General features: G+C 37.5%; 1 protein-coding gene across 1 annotated transcript in view; it reads right to left on the reverse strand.

The window, feature by feature from the left end:
* Positions 1 to 21,292, reverse strand: part of GALNTL6 (polypeptide N-acetylgalactosaminyltransferase like 6) — a 564,011-nt gene that overhangs the window by 56,120 nt on the left and 486,599 nt on the right. The window contains exons 7-8 of the mRNA XM_063310251.1: positions 12,518 to 12,635; positions 5,416 to 5,523 (exon numbers count right to left, since the gene is read on the reverse strand). Of these exons, the coding sequence (XP_063166321.1) occupies positions 5,416 to 5,523; positions 12,518 to 12,635 (226 nt within the window). The remainder of the gene's footprint in view (positions 1 to 5,415; positions 5,524 to 12,517; positions 12,636 to 21,292) is intronic.

Raw genomic sequence — 21,292 nt, forward strand, 5'->3', positions numbered from 1 at the left:
TCATTATTGAATCAATTGTGTCAGAACCTTACAAAGACAGACTGAAAATGGGATAGAACATGCTGTATTGTAAGCATTTGCTATAGAAGTGATTCTATGCACAGCCTAGGAACCAAGTTGTTTCTGCCTACAGAGTCTATCTTAGATTTGAAAAAGAGAGGGCAAAGGACAGGTTGGGTACCAGCAGCAACTAGCAAAAAGAGGGAAATTGATTGCAGTGAAAGTGGAAGCAAGTACAGGTAAGGGAAGGTTTAGGAAGTTTGAAAGTCATTGTTCTGAGAAAATGGAACATGAAAGAAGTGTATTGACTGAGTCAAAGGTTAGTACTATTAAGAGTGTTACATAGTATCTAATTTTTGTACTGGAGGTTCTAATGTACGCTTTGGAGAACTATATGCAAACAGAGCTCTCGGCAGGAAGAGCAGTAAAACCAATGAACTACTCTTAAGTGCTTCCTGGTTCGAAATGCAAGGTTAAGGAAGCAAAGTACCTCATATTTTAATTTCGATCAAATTGCACCTGTTGCTTTCATACATACTCAGTATGATTTTTCAAGTCAAGGGCATTTTAAAACATATAATCAAAATCCAACACCTTTATTAGGAGCAACCAAAACAGCACAATTCTGCAAGTTTTAGAGTTCTCAACAGTTCTTCCCCAAGCAAGGAATGAAGAAGGAGAGGAAACAAAAGGTCCAGAAATTAGTCCAGGAATTTAAGCCATGAGATCTGCAGTTCAAAGTGAGTCTCAAAATGGAAACTGTGAAATGAATTCAGAATCAGTATCTATCAGGGTGTGAAATTATGTGGTGGGTATACTCAGAACAGGCTGCAATGGGAAACCAGTCACCAAGCTGAAATACAGTAGTCATTAACTTTGGTCTAACAACTTATTACAAAAACCAGTAAAGCCTTCAAGGGAAATGTAAATAGTTTAAAAAATGTATTATATAATAGATACTCTGCAATGATACCACTGTTGCTTCTGTGTCAAATGGTGGAAGCTATGCAATGACTGCTGAAACCAGGAATTAACTATGGCATTCAGGAGAGGGCATGGACAGGTGGGGAGTGATGATTCATACTTGATGACATCATAATACAACTGCTGCAACTTATGTAATTGTGTCAGACACTGTGATGCAAATACATAATTGTAGCATTTGCAAGACGTCATTTCCATGTGATCACAGTCTGTTGTGGATATTGCTGGTATCAACTGCCAGCATTAAATTCCAAATGATAACAAAGGGGCATGTTTTCTGAAACCTTACTGTAAAATCCCATTTTTCCTTTTGGACACGCATGCTTGAAAAATGTATTGATTGGTCAGTTTATATTTCATTGCTTTGATAAAGCGACCTTATGAGATTGCTTCATGTAACTGAGCTTCTGTTTTCTGTTCAGCAACTGGAAAATAGTCAGGAAATGGGCCATGTGGAAACTGATTGGACAGTCAGTGAAATTTTAGGTGCTTGAACTGAAACAAAACAATTGAATTGTAGCAAAATGCCATCAGTCTGAACTTGCTGATTTAACATACTTTGCGCAGATTGAAACAAACTATGTTAAGCTTATTTTCTACCAGGGATTACCTGCCAATTCATTCCCATCACTTATCATTGTACTGTTGAAAGCAACTCTAAATGCACAGTAGAATTACTTTTTAATTTCAAAACATGGTCTATTTCAAGGACCATATCTGCTGTAATTTTTCTCCTGACAGCGCTTCGATAGACTCATTTTGTGGGTCTGAAGCTTAAAGTAAAATATGTTCTTAATTACACTGAATGGCTTTTAGGCACTAAATATATTGGACTGCTTTACAGAAAAGTAGGCTAAAATGCTATAAATACATGCATACATACATACATACATTTCCTATCCTGTTAAACACTTATGGCAGGTTTAACCCATCTTAACAGAAGTCATATGGACAGGAGGGCAAGTGACATCATTTTGGTCATGATGTTATCATGCAAAAGGTCACCAATTATGTAACTGAATGTAACTGCAAAATTTGCATCATTTGTATGATGATGTTATATGCATGTGACATCCTTCTGGCTTGTACCAGATACTAATGGCAGTCAGGCATTTCTGTCCTCTACAAAATCCTTTCTTGAAGCATTGAATATTCAGAATTTGGAGGCTCTTCTAATATGTAGACACCTTATTCCAAAACCTCTTAAAGCAGAGGTGGTCATGCTATAGCCTGTTAATTTTTATTTTTGATACTTCAATGGTATTTCCTTCTGTTTTCATTAAAACTTTTAATTAATTGATTAACTTATTAATTAAAGTTTCTAGCATTTCCCATCAGAGCCCTGCCCTCTGCTAGACTGCAGCCATCAGCAAGAAAGAAAAAGAAAGAAAGAAAGAAAGAAAGAAAGAAAGAGGGAGGGAAGGATCTTTAGCCAATAAAATGTTACACACCTCTTGTCTAAATATGAGGAATGAGCACCAACTTCATCCTCTTTTGCATGTGATATAATAGAAGCCTTCCTCATTTCCTTTAGCCACAGGTTATCAGGAAGCAGCTGGTAGATCCTGCACTTAAAATATTCCAGGGCAAGGTGATAACCCATATGCTGTATCAGGCTGAGATCTGAGGAGGGGATGAGAAGGTTCTTGCCCAATTGGAAGTAGATCAAAATAAATTCATAAAGAAGATCTTTGGGAGTCCCTCAGGGCACCCCTGCTTCTTATCTAAGGATGGAGGTAAGGATACCTTCCATTGCAGGTGGGGTAAATCTTGCATTGTTGCCACTATAAGAAACTAGAAAGCCTTCAAAAACCCCACCTTGCCAAAGTTTGTTTTCATTGCACAGTTAGGAAGCAATGGACCAAACTTTTTTTGCCTATCCTACAAATGTATTCCCTACCACCTTTGTGGAACTTTGTTCTTGTAATAGAGAAAATATTATGTACAGGGTTTTTGAAAGGGATGCCAGTAAAGATACTATTGTGGTACAGTCATCCATATTTTCATCTTGGTTTCATCATTATAAAAAACACCTCATTATAAAAAAAGAATCTTCTCCCAGTATCTAATTAATATTACCAGTGTCCCACTGAGAATGCTATTACTTCTCTACACTCACAGGCCATGCCTGTGGCAAATCTCAAAGGGAGATTTTGTAAGCATCCTGTTCAACAGCATCTTTGGCCTTGTGGTGTTGGTCAAGTGGCGGGCATTATTCATTATGTCCCACATTGCCCCATTTATGATGAAATCAGGGCCAAATTATTTATGGTAGGCAAATTTAGGGGCTTAGACCTTGAACAATTGAATTATCTTCTTGCATGTATGTTTCCAAATGTAAGTAGTCAGGTTGCTACTTTTGCTTTGTTATTATTTAAACTTAGAAATAAATATTTAAGTTCTTAATCATAGCCCTGGCATTATTTCATTTCAACCTCTTTGCATCTAGCACTCTTTTTACTGCTTTGCTTTGCTTTGCTTTTTATTATTTTTTATCATTTCATTTCATTTCATTTCATTTCATTTCATTTCATGCTGAGAAGTTCTGACTGAAAGATACATTTTCAATGGATGCCTCAAAGTAGGGCTACCAGATCTGATCTTCAGAACTCTGGCTGGCCACTAGATGACATCAGTTAAATTCAGCGAATTCATTGCTGCCATCCAGATCTAGCAGCTGTAATAATAAGCAGTTCACAAATTTCTGAAAGAGGGAGGATGAGCAAGCATAGTGTAATATAATTTCAGCACACAATCTGTCAGATACCTTGACAGAAAGTTGTTGAAAGCCTTAGGTGCCAAAATCAAAATCTTGGACATGGCTTGGTAATCAATACAACAGCTGCAGTTGTTTCAGTAGGGTACTAGGCACCCCATTCACTAACCTGGCTGACTCATTCTGTACTAGGGGCAGTTTCTGGGCCACATGCATGGGCAGTCTCATGTGGAGTGTGTTACAGAATCTAAACATGAGGTATCCGGTGAGATTATTATATGCACAAAGATGGAAAAATTCTGAAATATCCCCAACAGAGAAGTGGATTGTAAAGATTATGGAACTGGTGGAAATGACAGAATTGACCTGCGTGATGGAATGTGGGGGTGACTTGGAAGACGGGGGGAAGAGATGCTGCCTAGGAAATGATCAGATAAAAGAGAAAGGAGCCTGCAACAGAGTAACGGCCAGGGAAAGAAACTTGGGAAGGACCCGCCCTAACTATTCAGGTGGTAAATACGGAGGGCGGGAGGTTTGTACTTTCAGACTTGCTAGATTCCGTTAATGTAGCCTTAGAATAAAGTAGAATTAGCTCATCTCATCGTGTTTCCTGTCTGGTTTACCTGGGAGGGATGACATTGATCTTGCAAATCTGAAAGTACAAATCTGCTGCCCTCCCTATTTATCTCCTGAGTAATTAGGGTGGGCCTTTCCTAAGTTTCTTTCTGTGGCCATTACTCTGTTGCAGGCTCCTTTCTCTTTCATCTGATCGTTCCCCAGGCAGCATCTCTTCTCCCCATCTTCCAAGGTGACCTTCACATTCCATCACAACCTGTTTAATCAGGGATAAGACAAGTACTTTTATCAGAGACTGGAAATCTCTTACGGACTTTTGCTAAAAATGGGGGAAAAATGAACTGATGATTTATGGATTAGTTGATTGAAAAGTGTTGAATATAGGAAGAAGAGAATTAGGATGTAATTTTAATGAAGGAGAAATGAGGATAAGATTGTTTGTAACTGCTGTAAAGAAGATTGGAAGTCGCTTCTTTATATATATATATATATATATATATATATTATTTTTATTTTCTATTTTGTATCTCTTTCTATACTTTATTTTCTTACTTCACATTTTTCTTTTTCTTTTCTTTACTCTTACTTTATATTATTTCATGTTTATCTTTTATTCCTGTGAAAAATTTTCAATAAAAATTAAATATAAATATGAGGTATCAGTATATGTTTTATTGGGGCTAGACAGTCCTGATCAATTCAAGGGCATTGTTGATATTCAAATCAAACAAGTGCTCCTAGGCAGAGAACTGCTCCCACCTGCCCAGAAAACAAAATAAAGGTAAACTGATATGATAGAAGCCATATCTGAAGGCTGGGCAGGAACAGTAAGGAGCAATCTTACCAGCTTCCTTCTAGTAAATGGGAGTTTTGTGACTGGCCATACCTAATATGGCAGCTATTTTGTGATGCGCCCATAACCTCATATTTTAAAATGATTCCTTAAGTTCCAGAAGGTTAGGTATTCTTGCTCTCTATGCAAGATGAGACTTGAGGAAAGGTGATTTCTTATTCCTAATTCTCCAAGATAAGATCTGGAAGTTGGGATTGTGATATTTGAATATAGCTTCAAATAAAGCAAATAAGTAATGTAGCCAAGATTTAACAGTCAAGGGGTTTATTAAAGCCCAGTAACTTACCCTTGCTAAACTGGTGCCAGATGGGACTTTATAGGGAACGTATTTCCTGTAGATGTGCCCAACTCTAGAACATGGAACATCAAACATGTCACCTCCACACATCCAGACCTATGAGAGAGACAGAGGTCCAAATGTGATCACGAGAGGTAAACAACCAATGAGAATACAAACAGTTACAATATTCAAAGCCTTTGAGATTTATTCTGGATATAATTGTTTCTTTGAAAATACAAAAACAGTACTGTATGTAGCTCAAGTTGAACTAGACCCTATATGTATATTATAAAATCTCTATTGAGTTGACTTCTAATGACTTTTTGGCTATATCCATGCAATATTCCTGCCAACTATACAGAAATGGTTTGCCATTGCCCTCTTTTGGGATTTTTTTTTCAGCTTCCCTATTTAGCCTTTAATCTTCGACTTCCTGGCTTACTATCTAAATAATATCCAGGCCTGACTCTGCCTAGCTTCCAGATCCAAACAAGATCAGCCTGGTGCTGTCATCTGATTGATTATCTATCTATCTACTCACTTTTTAAAAATAAATAGCCCTTCATAGATCATTACCTTGTAGTGATAGGGGTTTTTGCACATGTCAGAGGCATTATTAGTTATTTTGGAGTTAAACTGGGGCAGTTTGTAGAAGAGGTATTAGGCTAAATATACATCCCCAAATATACACCCCCAAATGGCAACCTACATCAGTATTCTGCCAAGAAAGTCAAACTGACATTCATAATTAAGACAATGACAATATAATATGGGAAGATGAATCCCTGAGAAAGCAGAGGTAAATACAAGTAGCACTGGTGCTTATGATATAACTGAATTAAAGCTGAAAGAATGTCCAGCTGCTGACATGGCCTGAGACAAAAGGAAAGTTTGATGCTACAAAGCTGTTCCAAGCACCTGAAGTCAATTTTTTGTTATGTTGGGAGATTAATCTATTATCTTAGATTTTTTTATACAGAACACTTCCTTCCCTCCCTCCCTCCCTCCCTCCTCATTTTTCTCAAGACGTATCCTTGAAACTATGAAAAAAGTGGTCTAACTCATACACACACACACACATACTTTCAATCCTTTGCCAAACATACATATGAATACACTCATGGCTAAACCATATCATCAAAAGCTTGATGTTTACTATTTGCTTAGGAAAACTGACCTTTTCCTAAGCAAACAGTAATCATTTCAATCAGTCTTGGATCTACAAGACTGAATCATTTCAATCAAGCAGTCTTGGATCTACAAATGGCCCAATAACTTCTTGTTTATTTTCTTGTTCTCACTGATTTATGTCATCTAGCAGCATATTCTTTCCCCCCTCAATTCCCCAGATCATATTCATTCAGAATGTTGCACATATTTTCATTTTTCCCACTCATATCTGATTCTTCCATTATCACTACTTTCTAGATCATAACATGGATCTATTACCAGCTATGGATTCCTATTTTCATGTGCACCTATAACAATCTACAGTAGATTACACCAAGTCATCCTTTTGAATGCTTTAGCCCTAATTCATAATTAAACCTACCCTTGTTTGTTCCTCCATGTATTAATTCCATTTAGACTACCTTCATTTATATCTCATTCCTCTTAGATCATATGTCCTCAACATATCTACATATTTTCCCTTTTCTTGAATTAATTAGTTAATGATTTTTATCATTTACATTCCATGTTAGAAACTTCCCTAGGCAAGGTTATCACCAGATAGGCTCATAGCAGTTAACATCAGCTGAGGTGTTCACATAACACTTTGTGAACAGAGCATAATAAATATTCACAAGACAGAACATACTGTATGTATATTTAATTGTGCCAGCCTTCGTGATATTTGTGCCAGTTACAGATTCTAAAAGAGCCAATAATGACATGGTTCTAAGCAAATAAACTGATGCAAAATTGGCCTGTTATCAAAACAAAAGACGGGTGAAAACTGTCATCCCCACTTAAAACAGAGTACCCACAAACCTCTTACATGCTGCAGGCAGGAGAAAGAGGCACAAGAATTTAAACCTTAAGTTCACTGTAAATACTTCTTGCATTTGATGCATAGCAGTCACTGGATTCTTTCATTAATGAGTTCATTAGCTTTTCTACACTAAATCTACTTATCAAAGTTTTTGTGTCCTTGAAAATATATCCTTATAGTTTCTTGTCTAACGGCTCAAGAGAAATATGACACATTCTTTCCTAACAGAAAGAAGGATACTGATCAGTTTGGTAATTTTGGTCATTATTCCACAACACAACCAGACCCCAGATTCTGTAGTGACAGATGAAAGAAATATTGTAAAGAACTTATTTTTAAAAGTTCTGAGTACAGTGTGTATGTGTATGAGTGTATTTATGTCTATGTACTCCCCCAGCATATCTAGATCTAGATCTATCTACATCAGATCTTGTGAGATTTCCTGAAGCCAATATTAGAATAGAATAAAGAATAGGTCCCTGGTGATCAGGATGCATCTATGTCATTTGATTCTCCACTACTTGAATTTTCATAACTTAACAGCTCTCAGATGACTTTGTTAAAAAACAAACAGAATTCTATATTTGAGATTACATCAGAAGGTATTAAATTCTGCCTGAACAATGCTATCTCAGCTATGCACATAAGTCACTTCTTGATACTGCCATTACTTTAAACAGTGAAATGAATTTTTAATTCATTAATTCTAGATGTTTTGCAAGATTAAAAAAGTAGGTGGAACTTTCCCCATCAACATTAATGCAGAGTGATCCACTTACATGCAGTATCTAATCTGCATTTAATAAATCTGCACTCTCCTTTTCTATGTATTTTTATATACAACTGCTTTCTTCAATGGATTATTCCTTTGTATATATCTAGTAATATGTAGACAACAAAGCAGTGACACCTGAAAGAATTTTGTGTCTACATAGAGTCTGGAAGAAACAGTTAAATATCTTAACTGTCTTCTTAGACTTAATTCTTTATTTGTGAATGATAGGGGAACTAGAAGCTCAGTTGATTCCTTCCCATCTCCCCCCTCATCATCTTTCTTTTACTATTCAACTAAAATTCTTTATTATATAATTTGGCAAAATAAACAAAAACATCCATAAAAACTAAAGTAGAAGACAAAGAGTCATTAGTCGTCTAGTGTGGCTCATAGCAATGTGATTTGCATTAAAAAAAGTACAATTGTGTAAGGTTCAGTTTTGCTTTTCAAACATGCTGTAGGATTTCCTAAGTTGCAGACTAAATGTAGGTTCCAATCATCATCAGCCATCACCATCACCACCACCACCATCTCTCTCTTGCTCTCTCATATATTTAAGGTTTTTCTCCACAATTATTATGTATCATATTTTACTGAATGTCATGAGTGCCGTTGAGCTGAAGTCATCAGCGCAATGGCACACATGACAATAGCAAGGAAATAGGAGAAGGGGCTCAAGATAAGTAGCCATCAACTCACAACGACTAACGGCCAACAAACAATAACTAAACGGATCACGGAGCACACCCAAGCCATCAGCGCCAATACAACGGAGATCGCCCAGCTGACAGCAATCACCGGATGAATAGAAAACCCGATGATGGGCGATCCCGGAACGCCAGCGGGGCCTCACAACCCCTCACCCACCGGCAGGGCAACGTATTGGACAAAGGGGGGTGACGTGACCGCGAGTGAGGGGGCGCTGACCGGCGCGGGGTATTTAAACCCCGCACCGGCGCGCTCCTGTCACTCTCAGCTTTTTTCTTCCGACGCTGTAACTGCGCTGTGAATAAACCAGAGCCTGATCCATCGAACCAGTGTCTGAGCATTATTCAGAGGCAGGCAGCGCATGACACTGAACCAGTTGCCACCTCATTTTGTCTTTTAACAGCTTTAAACATAATTTAGGAGCCAAATTAAAGACTACAGATATGTATAATAAAATCTACCTACTTTTTATATTTAGTCTTGCAATGTTGTTTTTTTTTTAAAAAATCCCAAACCAAAATTTGACAGGATCCTGCATTCCTATTTGGAATTCTTGCTTACTCAAGAAGGGCAAAAACTAAGCCTTTCCAAATCAACATAGAGGCCTAGCTTTCCTTTGATCCTGATGCCCTTAAATTAAGTGCAAATTTTCAACTTTTAAATAAACTATCAGAAACTAAGAATTTTGTTTAAATGTATTACTTGAACAGTTGCTTTTAGTTGCTACAGTGTTCAATATCAGCTTCTTTGAAAAAAGTAAGCTACTGGAGATGAAATCCCCAGAAATTTAACATAGCATAAATTCATTTTACCAAATGCTAATAGATGACTTCGTTTTATACTCTGAAAAAAATACTGCTGTTTCTAAAGCAATGACAAAATTACAAAACAATGCTGCTTTTTAAAAAAAAAGTTCCCCAAAACACTGAAAGTGATTTTTTGTATCTTATATCCATTTTGAACACATTTGATATAGTATTTTAACACAATACTTACGCTTTATCACTCTGTCTCTTTTTAACAATTAAATATAGAAATATATATTCCATTTCAGTCCTATTCAGGCACTTACCTGAACATACAAGAGCAAAAAATGCATAGTAGCAGCACTGATGAAAAAAAAAATTCCATCCCAGTATACCTAAACCAGAGGGCTTATCTTCAGACTTTACTGATGAAGGTTCCTGATTCTACAAAAACTTTAAGTGCTTAGAATGCATGAAAGTCTGAAGGTAGGGGGATACACAATATAGATTGAGACATCCATCCATCTATCCACACACATGAATAATGCAATGATAGTACCAGAAAGGCAAATGAAGGTGTCTGGCCTGGCCCTTTTAAGGGGCTTTTTGTGGGATTGAGAAGGCGGTTTGTCTTCACAACAAACATGTGGGAAAGATTGGCTGAAGTTGCCCAAAGTCACTAATTGAGCTCTGAGCCTAGATGGATATTTCAACGTTGGTTTCTCTGGTCCAGCGTCTTTAGCACGATTGGTTCTCAGTGACATAATATTTGGGGTTTTAGAAGGGTGAACCCTGGGGCTGAGGATCATTAAAGGCAAGTAAAGACTGAGCAACCTGTCTGAGGAGGCCTAAGGTAGGTCTTAATGCTGGAGGTGGCCCGCTGTAGCACTGATGGTAACTCTAGATTCCAGAAACAGATACTGAATTTCTGATTACCTGGCCAATGGACCTTAGAACTAAACATAAATGCTAGACATTGCTACTTTTACCTTAGCAAAAGGCTCTGTTCACTACTCTTCTTTTCTGACTCACTCAATACTTTACACAAAAAATCATCATCTTACTTCTACACCTTAACAGTTTGCCTCCTAGTTCAGTTCAAAGGAAACAATGCATTCTACATACTGTTTCTTCCTATTTCCAGCTGAGCTTTGAGGGAGGCAGAGAATAGCTTCAACATGAATAGTACAAAATGCTGTTGAAAGCCATTTAAAATTATATCCATGGGGAAGGTCATGTACCCTTAGGGTCAACTCACAGTAATGAGATGAATGAGCAGATATGGCTAAAAAGAGCCCTGGTGTAACTTACTGTTCTCCAAAGAATACACCACTGCACAAAACAGGCTGAGACAATTTAGTATCTGAGCTTCCAGGATGGTTACCATGGTTGCTGTAGTGAGGAATAGGCTGCCTTGCAATTATATTCCTTCCAATGACAAATGAAAAGGGACATAGGAACTAGAATAATACAATCTTTATGTCTTCTGCCAGAATTTTGAGATGCAAGAGGCAATGTCTGTTTAGCTATGAAACACCTTAACAACAGAGAGTACAAACTGATGTACTCTAAACAAATTGTCCATTGATTTGGGTTAGGCACTTCTTCTGTCTTTTGTCTTTGTTTTTGTTTAGAATGGAATCAATTCAAAGTTACATCCCAATGAACTCAATTCACCCAGGTCATTTTGATTCTGCTGAAATTGCCCTCATATACAGGTTGGTTTGGAGTTCAGACATCCCATGTCACCATTTCTGAGTTCATTCTGTGAGTCTTTTCTAGTATATTATTAATACAGATGGCCTTGTTTCATGCTCCATTCATGTTTGGAGAAGTAACAAGAGTTGCACAAATGTTAGTGTCTGACATCCTAAATTTGACATAAAATGCAAAATAGGCATTATGGTAGATTAAATTGGACTGGGAAGCTAGGAACTTGGAGCTATATAGGAACTTTTGTTTAAGATTAAGTTGTGGCCAAAATGCATCATAGGGAATAACATAGGAAAGTCCAAATGGGAACCATTACCTCTACATTTTTAAATATATATATATACATTATCAAATTATCATATAATTGTCAAATTATAGATTATCAAAGAAGCATCTGGTCTTGCATGTGACACTGGCTCATAGAGGCCAAAATCTGCAAGATGGTGGATGCAGCATTGCTATAGATATCCCACCCCTTTTGTTTCTGCATTTTGTGCACATACCAAAGGGGGAGGCTTCTACTGCAATGCTGCACCCACCATATTGCAGATTTTGAGACCACCCCAGAATGCTACTTCTGCAGTTGTTGTTTTTAAGATTCTGGCATGTGTAGTCTTGCTAGTTTCCAGAGCTCATTGCCTCCTACTATTTCCCTGAGCCAATGCAAGAAATCTGGAATCTAACTAATAAGAACAAACTGACTTTGTGGTGTGCAACTCCCTGTGGGATATCCAAAGCACTGCTGTTTATGGCTGTTATGAGATGTTGTAGATTATATTGCTCAGAAGAAATTGAGAGAAGGAGTATGCTCAGGCATGGATAAGGATATCCGAACCTGTTGGATCAGACCAAAAATCTATTTAGTCTGTTATCCAATGACCCACTAAATCTATAGGAAGAACAGAAAGCAGGAAAAAAATGCTGAGAAGGGAAAGGGATAAATAGGTTTCTTCATGATATCCCATTTAAACTCATATCTTCCTGTGACCACTTTAGATTTTTTAAAAGAAGTAGAAAAAATGGGTAGCAAAATATATTATATTTCATTTTTAGTTAGTCCTTCAGCATGCATGCCATTATCATAGAAAAGGAAAGTGTACCGTAAGAAACATTTTGATGGCTTTATGCTGGTCTTTGACTGTAATAAAGATTTGATTTGATGTGATGGCTTACCTTGAAGGATATTTCATATTGTTCACCTCCCCAGATTTCTAATCCAGGGTCATAGCCACCAAGATCCCAAAACCACTTTCTGTTAACAGCAAACAGGCCTCCAGCCATAACAGGAGATCTGAGGAAGGAACATAAGAGACTATCATTGACAGGTATTATCATGGCATGCTAGAAAACTCTGTCAGTCCATAACAGATGCTGTTTGGCATTTTTCCAATATCACATATGTATATGGCAGTTTTTATCCCACCCTGGTGGTGATTTTCAGATGGGTTGGATTTCATCTAGTATAATTCCCAGTCAGCTACTAGCTAGGAATCCTGACAATTATAGTCTCAACACATCTGGAAGGTACCAGACTAGAGAAAGCCAGTGAAGATTATATGTATTCTAGAAACTTTTAAATAAAATAATTCACTACTTAAACAACATGCTTGCTACTAAGTGATAAGGTATTTAGATAGTAGATCTCAGTTGCCACCAGGAGAACTCATAACTGATGAGATAATGGTTCAGCTTGAGGAAGGCTGCCATACAAACATGATGATGAAAACATCAGTATCTGTAACAGAGTAACACAGTTTAGCTTCTGAAAACATTATATTATTATGATCAGATATAGCTAGTTCATAAAGCTAGGTACAGTTTTCAAAAAGGTACACTGAGGATATTGCACAATTGTTTTTCATTTATCCCTTCTACATAGATCTTCTGCAATAAAGAAAAATCTACAAGAACTGCTAGAAAAGGATAGTGGTGAAAAAGAAATAGGAGATATATCAATGAAAGACAGCAATGTCTGGTCGCACTTAATCCAATAAATTTCTTGGAATAAGAAAGGGTGATTGCACTATAAAGGAGAGCTGTTTCATATAGTGGTTTGGGTGATGGTGAGAATTGGGAGGACTTGACCTACTTCACAGATTTGTTCTGGTAAAAATTGGAGGAAAAAATGTTATATATGCCACCTTGAACTCTAGAAGAAAACCCAGGATATAAAACTAAACTACAACTACAACTACTTCATGGTAAGCAGTCTTAAACTCTAATCCCAAAGTGGATTAGCATTATGCATATTAACATATGTACTGTACTCCTTTTCCTTATTTCCTAGTCTCACTGTGCACATGCTGAGAATTTTTTTTGATCAGGTATTTTAGTGAATGCCCTTAACTTCAAAAGCAGAAACAGCTATATCTTATAACTTTCAGCTCACCAAAATAAATGCTATATCTAACCTTAAAACACTTATAGCTTTCACTTATCTCTACTATGCATAGGCTGTAATACTAACATTTATTGACTTTTGTACAGACTTAAACATTTTAGAATGAAATCTGCCTATAAATAATTTTATTTTAAGATTTCCTACTTTGGTAAATTTCAGAATGTTGTGTTCAGTGTGGAGTAAAGACAAGGCTATAGGCATGACTTTACAGTGTGATTTTGGGCCATTCACTATCTATTAGCCAACATGCCTCACTAGTTTGTGATTGCAAGGAAAAAATCATGAAGGGACTTCTACCTATGCTACCTTGAGCTCCTGGAGGGAAGGTGGGATATAAAACTAGCTACCTAACTATCTAACTACCAACTAAACGTAGTGAAGCTATCAACTAGGGGCACAAAGAAATACTGCAAAGACATGTTTGCCAAAATTGAGCCCATTGGTCTATGATTCAATGATCATGTAAGATTGATCTCAAAATATTTCTTGGTTCAAAAACTGCATACAATTTTTTGTTTTATTCAAGCATAGTACTGGAATACAGTACTTGAATGCCAAAAAAAGTGTAGGTTTGATACAGTTGTATAGAATATGGAAAATTGGTCTTGATTTTCAGTGCCTGCCCTCCCCTTTTTAATTTTACATTACATATGCCATGACAGATTCAATTTTTTGTGATTCATTAAAATAATTCATAGATGAAATATATAAATAGTTGAACATATGACATATCAACATCAATTAAGTTTAGACTAATCTGCAAAAATATCTATCAGCTGAATCAAAGAATAGAGAATATGATTTATCACATTTTTCCTATTTCAGAACTGACATTTGCTTAGTGCTTTATGTATACTTTTACTCCCAGAATGGCATTTATATAGCTCAGAAAGGTTTGATAAAAAAAAAATTCTAAGAAAAGACAGCAACTTTACTTTCGAACAGAGCAACCAGAAAGGTGTGGTAAAAGTAGCTTCTTTGTCTGCATTTCACCGTGGATTGCAGCATGGTGTCTAAGGGTATCTTTGCATAGTTTCAATAAACTAGATACTGATGGAACAGCTTATCTTCATCTCATCACTTATGAGCTGAATCTACAAGGAGTCAGTTGCAGGTGACTATATATTGAAGAAAATGATGAAATAGAAGGAATAGTTTGAAATAGGCTCTCTGAAAAAGTTGTTGATAGAATAGATCCATTGCATATATGTTAAACAAATGAGGACTTGGCCAAATATCTGCTGGCAACAGACCACAGTGTGAATGGTATTTCTTTCTGCTAAAAAAAAAGGTCCTTTCATTGCAAGCAATGGCAACTGGATATGCTCAAGATGTAATTCAATTTTCACTGCATTAAGAGGCAGGGTTCCATGCCCCAGTTCATGATTTTAATGATTTTTGGAACAGAAAACTCAACAGGCACATTTAAAATTTTTAAAATAGCAATTGACATGCACATAAAACTTACAAATACCATCTAGAAACTCTTCCCATGGGAGAAATAAGCTGAATAACTGACCCACCCTTTCCCACTGATATCATGCCACTGTTCTGTATACTGTGGCTGAAAAATAGTGCATGTATGTGTATGCACATATGTCTATATCAGAATAGTACTGCTCAGACTTTCCTCAGTTCATTCCAAACAAGTTCATAAGCAGACAGTAAACACATCTCATTAATCCAGAGTTTAAACTCAGTATGGCAGTCTTTCCATAAAATAATAAAAAAAAATCTTTTTTTATTTTAGAGGATGAGTTCAACTAGCCCCAGACATGATGATGCAGCTAGCTCAAAGCCGAAAGGATGGCTAGCAGCCAACGGTGCTGATGGTGAACGGGGAATCTGATGTTCTAAGGATCAACACACCATTGGAACCTGGAATGTAAGTTCTATGAGCCAGGGCAAATTGGATGTGGTTATTGGTGAGATGTCAAGATTAAAGATAGACATTTTGGGCATCAGCGAACTGAAATGGACTGGAATGGGCCACTTCACATCAAATGACCACCAGATCTACTACTGTGGACAAGAGGACCACAGAAGAAATGGAGTAGCCTTCATAATTAATAGTCAAGTGGCTAAAGTGGTGCTTGGATACAATCCAAAAAATGATAGAATGATCTCAGTTCGAATTCAGGGCAAGCCATCTAACATCACAGTGATACAAATATACGCCCCAACCACAGATGCTGAAGAAGCTGAAGTAGAGCAGTTCTATGAGGATCTGCAGCACCTACTGGACAACACGCCTAAAAGAGATGTTATTTTCATCACAGGAGACTGGAAAGCTAAGGTGGGCAGTCAAATGACACCTGGAATTACAGGTAAGCATGGCCTGGGAGAACAAAACGAAGCAGGACATAGGCTGATAGAATTTTGCCAAGACAACTCACTCTGCATAACAAACACTCTCTTCAAACAACCTAAGAGACGGCTTTCTACATGGACTTCACCAGATGGACAACACCGAAATCAGATTGACTTCATCCTTTGCAGCCAAAGGTGGCAGACATCTGTACAGTTGGTAAAAAGAAGACCTGGAGCTGACTGTAGTTCAGATCATGAACTTCTTCTTGCACAATTTAGGATCAGACTAAAGAGATTAGGGAAGACCCACAGAACAGCTAGATAGGAGCTCACTAATATTCCTAAGGCATATGCAGTGGAGGTGAAGGATAGATTTAAGGGACTGGACTTAGTAGATAGGGTCCCGGAAGAACTCTGGACAGAAGTTTGCAACATTGTTCAGGAGGCGGCAACAAAATACATCCCAAAGAAAGAGAAAACCAAGAAGGCAAAGTGGCTGTCTGATGAGACACTAGAAGTAGCCCAAGAAAGAAGGAAAGCAAAAGGCAACAGTGATAGGGGGAGATATGCCCAATTAAATGCAAAATTCAAGAGGTTAGCCAGAAGAGATAAGGAATTATTTTTAAACAAGCAATGCGTGGAAGTGGAAGAAGACAATAGAATAGGAAGGACAAGAGACCTCTTCCAGAAAATTAGAAACATTGGAGGTAAATTCCAGGCCAAAATGGGTATGATCAAAAACAAATATGGCAAGGACCTAACAGAAGAAGAAGAGATCAAGAAAAGGTGGCAAGAATATACGGAAGACCTGTATAGGAAGGATAGCAATATCGGGGATAGCTCTGACGGTGTGGTCAGTGAGCTAGAGCCAGACATCTTGAAGAGTGAGGTTGAATGGGCCTTAAGAAGCATTTCTAATAACAAGGCAGCAGGAGATGACGGCATCCCAGCTGAACTGTTCAAAATCTTGCAAGATGATGCTGTCAAGGTAATGCATGCTATATGCCAGCAAATTTGGAAAACACAAGAATGGCCATCAGATCGGAAAAAATCAACTTATATCCCCATACCAAAAAAGGGAAAGACGAAAGAATGTTTAAACTATCGAACAGTGGCACTCATTTCACATGCCAGGAAGGTAATGCTCAAGATCCTGCAGGGTAGACTTCAGCAATTCATGGAGCGAGAATTGCCAGATGCACAAGCTGGGTTTAGAAAAAGCAGAGGAACTAGGGTCCAAATTGCCAATATCCGCTGGATAATGGAAAAAGCCAGGGAGTTTCAGAAAAGCATCTATTTCTGTTTTATTGACTATTCTAAAGCCTTTGACTGTGTGGACCATAACAAACTGTGGCAAGTTCTTAGCGGTATGGGGATACCAAGTCATCTTGTATGCCTCCTGAAGAATCTGTATAATGACCAAGTAGCAACAGTAAGAACAGACCACGGAACAACGGACTGGTTTAAGATTGGGAAAGGAGTATGGCAGGGCTATATACTCTCACCCTACCTATTCAACTTGTATGCAGAACACATCCTGCAACATGCTGGGCTTGAGGAATCCAAGGCTGGAGTTAAAATCACTGGAAGAAACATTAACAATCTCAGATATGCAGATGATACCACTTTGATGGCTGAAAGCGAAGAGGAACTGAGGAGCCTTATGATGAAAGTGAAAGAAGAAAGTGCAAAATCTGGCTTGCAGCTAAACCTCAAAAAAACCAAGATTATGGCAACCAGCTTGATTGATAACTGGCAAATAGAGGGAGAAAATGTAGAGGCAGTGAAAGACTTTATATTTCTAGGTGCGAAGATTACTGCAGATGCTGACTGCAGTCAGGAAATCAGAAGACATTTAATCCTTGGAAGAAGAGCAATGGCCAATCTCGATAAAATAGTTAAGAGCAGAGACATCACACTGACAACAAAGGTCTGCATAGTTAAAGCAATGGTATTCCCAGTAGCAACATATGGCTGCGAGAGCTGGACCATAAGGAAGGCTGAGGGAAGGAAGATAGATGCTTTTGAACTGTGATGTTGGAGGAAAATTCTGAGAGTGCCTTGGACTGCAAGAAGATCAAGCCAGTCCATCCTCCAGGAAATAAAGCCAGACTGCTCACTTGAGGGAATGATATTAAAGGCAAAACTGAAATACTTTGGCCACATCATGAGAAGACAGGACACCCTGGAGAAGATGCTGATGCTAGGGAGAGTGGAGGGCAAAAGGAAGAGGGACTGACCAAGGGCAAGATGGATGGATGATATTCTAGAGGCGATGGACTCATCCCTGGGGGAGCTGGGGGTGTTGACGACTGACAGGAAGCTCTGGCATGGGCTTGTCCATGAAGTCACGAAGAGTCGGAAGCAACTGAACAAATAAACAACAACAGGATATAGTTCAATATCACATTAACAGCTTCAGTTATTATTTCTCTGAACAACACAATATTGGCAAATGTATTTAAGCCAGAATGGAATTATAGAATAAGCCCAAAGCATATGTTTAAATACCCATTCTGCCATGTTAAACTTCAAATAAACTAAAGTTCACATTCAGGCCTTACATCCTCTGGGGTATCAAATACACTTGAAAAAGAACTTGTTGTTGAATTAATTGCATCTTGAGGTCAAAGACACATATTTAATATTCTTTAAAACACCAGCCTGTTAATTTGTTAAAACAAGATATTCCAAATTCTTGTAAGTTATCAATATCTATCTTTATAATATTCTTTAAATAATATATACAGTATATTTGAGCTAAAGGATAGAGTATTTGGCTGCAATATGTCCCAGGTTCAGTCCCTGGGACCTTCCAGAATGGAGTGGCAATCTTTTCAGACCTGGGGAAATATCACTATGCTTCCTGCCTCAAAATAGAAGGAAACTATAATTCACATTGTAATTAAATGTTGCTACAGGATGTTCAAAAATTCAGTTCAGTGATCATATTACAGTCCTAAGGATGAAGGTTGTTCATTCAAAATAGTGACAGATTTTCTTCTTAGACTTGGAAAGCCACAGCCAGCCAGAGTAAAAGTAGTAAGTTAAATAGATTAGATTGGCTACTTTTCTAGTCTATGTGAAGGGCTGTCTAGTCCAAGTCTGATTTAAGCATTAAATAACCATAAGAAATAAGAGCAAGGCCTTTGAAATAGCCATAAATAGTTGGTACTAGACAATAGCCAAAGCACACTGGGACACATTCTACCATGTTTGCCAGGATGATTAGTTATTCTTAATGTAGCATTTATGCATATAAATCAGCATGTGCAGATTTCATGCAATTCTGCTTCCTCCTTTTGCCCTTTTTTGGGTGATATATTCCCTTATGCTTCCTTTTTTTTTCCTGCAGAAAGAGGAAGGGTATGTAAGTGGCCATCCTAGACATGGTAGCTTTTAAAAAAATACTTTATAGTATTTATAATATTTGCAGCATTTGGTCATTCTGCCATGTTCTACTTTATTAATAGCTAGAATGAATAGTATCAAATTAGAATGAAAAATGCTTTAGAGCTAACTGAAGAAGTTTGTTTTTGCAGTAAGTATCTAAATACCCCATAGAACCTGATGGATCATAGATTGGTGGTGATGGTGGTGATGGTGGTGATGATGATTTTTATAGCAGAAGACATAGTCAACCATACCAAGTTTCCCAAGCTGAGTTTAATGCTCAGGTAAAGTGCACAGCTCAGCCTTTACCTAGGATGGATAAATTATCTGGTATTATCTGCATGACTTATCATCTAAAAGAGATGATGACCTTATAAATCTGGTATAAAGTTTTAGATTCATATCCCATGGTGAAGTTCATAGAATACATGGCCCTGAGCTCTTCTCACACTCTTTTAGATGATGTCATGCAATATGCTATGAAATTTTCTTTGAAGTCATCTGAGCTTCATGGAATCTATTGGAAATATCAGTCACAAATATCAGATGAATATATTCCACAAATGCTTATGTACATAGAAAGCATATTAGACCAGGATTGGTGAGGTCCGGTTTCAAATTGTCACTCAGCCACAAAGTTCACTGGGTGATTTGGGCCAATCAAAATCTCTAAACCTAACATACCTTGCAGAGATGTTCTTGTGAAGATAAAACAGCAGGGGAAATGGGATAATTGTGCATACCTATGCAGATCCTCAGAGGGATGATGAAATAAATTGCCAATTTTACAAACAGACTGTGTTGTTGTAGGCTTTCAGAAGCACAGCCTTACTCTTCTTCTGTACTAAAAATCCAGTTAGAACATGGGAAAGGTCAGATCATCATTACTATTGCTTTTGAGCAAACTGAAAAAGCAGGCAAGAATTATAATTCAGCATTAGAAGTGTAACAGTCAGTGAATTTGAGTTTTAAAAAGGAACGAGCAATGAAACATTCAAGCTAACAAGCAAGCCTGCGAGTAACTTTGTTTTCATCACACCAATGCAAAGTCTCACTGACACAAATAAAAGCGAAGCCAACCATTTTCCAGCCAGATGATCCATTTTAGTTAGAGTAGAATAACTCCCCCTCTTAGCTTGCAAACCTAAAAAAGATTATCATAGCACAGTAAATCCCATTGTTTTTAAAACAATGAACTTACAACACAGAGAGAGAAAGACTGCATTTCAGAAGGATTAATATCCAATTACAACAATATCTATCACTCATTGCAGACAGGAAGCGAATATATCAAAAGTCTATCTCGCTGGCCCAGGGGTTTTGTCTCACTTTGTTTAGGATTACAAGTGGATGATTAGAATTTCATGAGCAAAGCTTCAACATGCCAGAGCCTCTGCTGAGAATGCTGTGCTGCAAGTAAATCAATACACAGCTATCTTTTCCACCCATAGGAATTATTTTTAAAGGTAGTAGAAACAAACCTACAATCTTAGACGTACATACTCACACACACCAAACTGAGCCATGTATATTTGGCCTTCTGTCTGTGAAAATCTTTTTTTAAATTCTATTCAATTACAATAAGGAAGTCATTCAGAATCAAACACAAAATAAAAATGTGTCCCTTTCTTAATGAAAGATCTCGGAACAGGAAAAAAAGCCTGTTCCTCCCCCTGCCCCCAATATGTGTGTTTTGTATGTGTGTGTGTATGTGTGTGTTTGTGTGTGTATTTTCTAAGATTTCTAAGATTATACCTAGGAAGAAACGTTGTGGTTTCAATGAATATCTTTGATTCCCAAAATCACTTTTAAACTCTACACAGGGTACAAATGCCAGGGATAAC

Source organism: Candoia aspera, chromosome 8 (genome assembly GCF_035149785.1).
Source record: "Candoia aspera isolate rCanAsp1 chromosome 8, rCanAsp1.hap2, whole genome shotgun sequence".
In the NCBI taxonomy this organism is placed as follows: Eukaryota; Metazoa; Chordata; class Lepidosauria; order Squamata; family Boidae; genus Candoia; species Candoia aspera.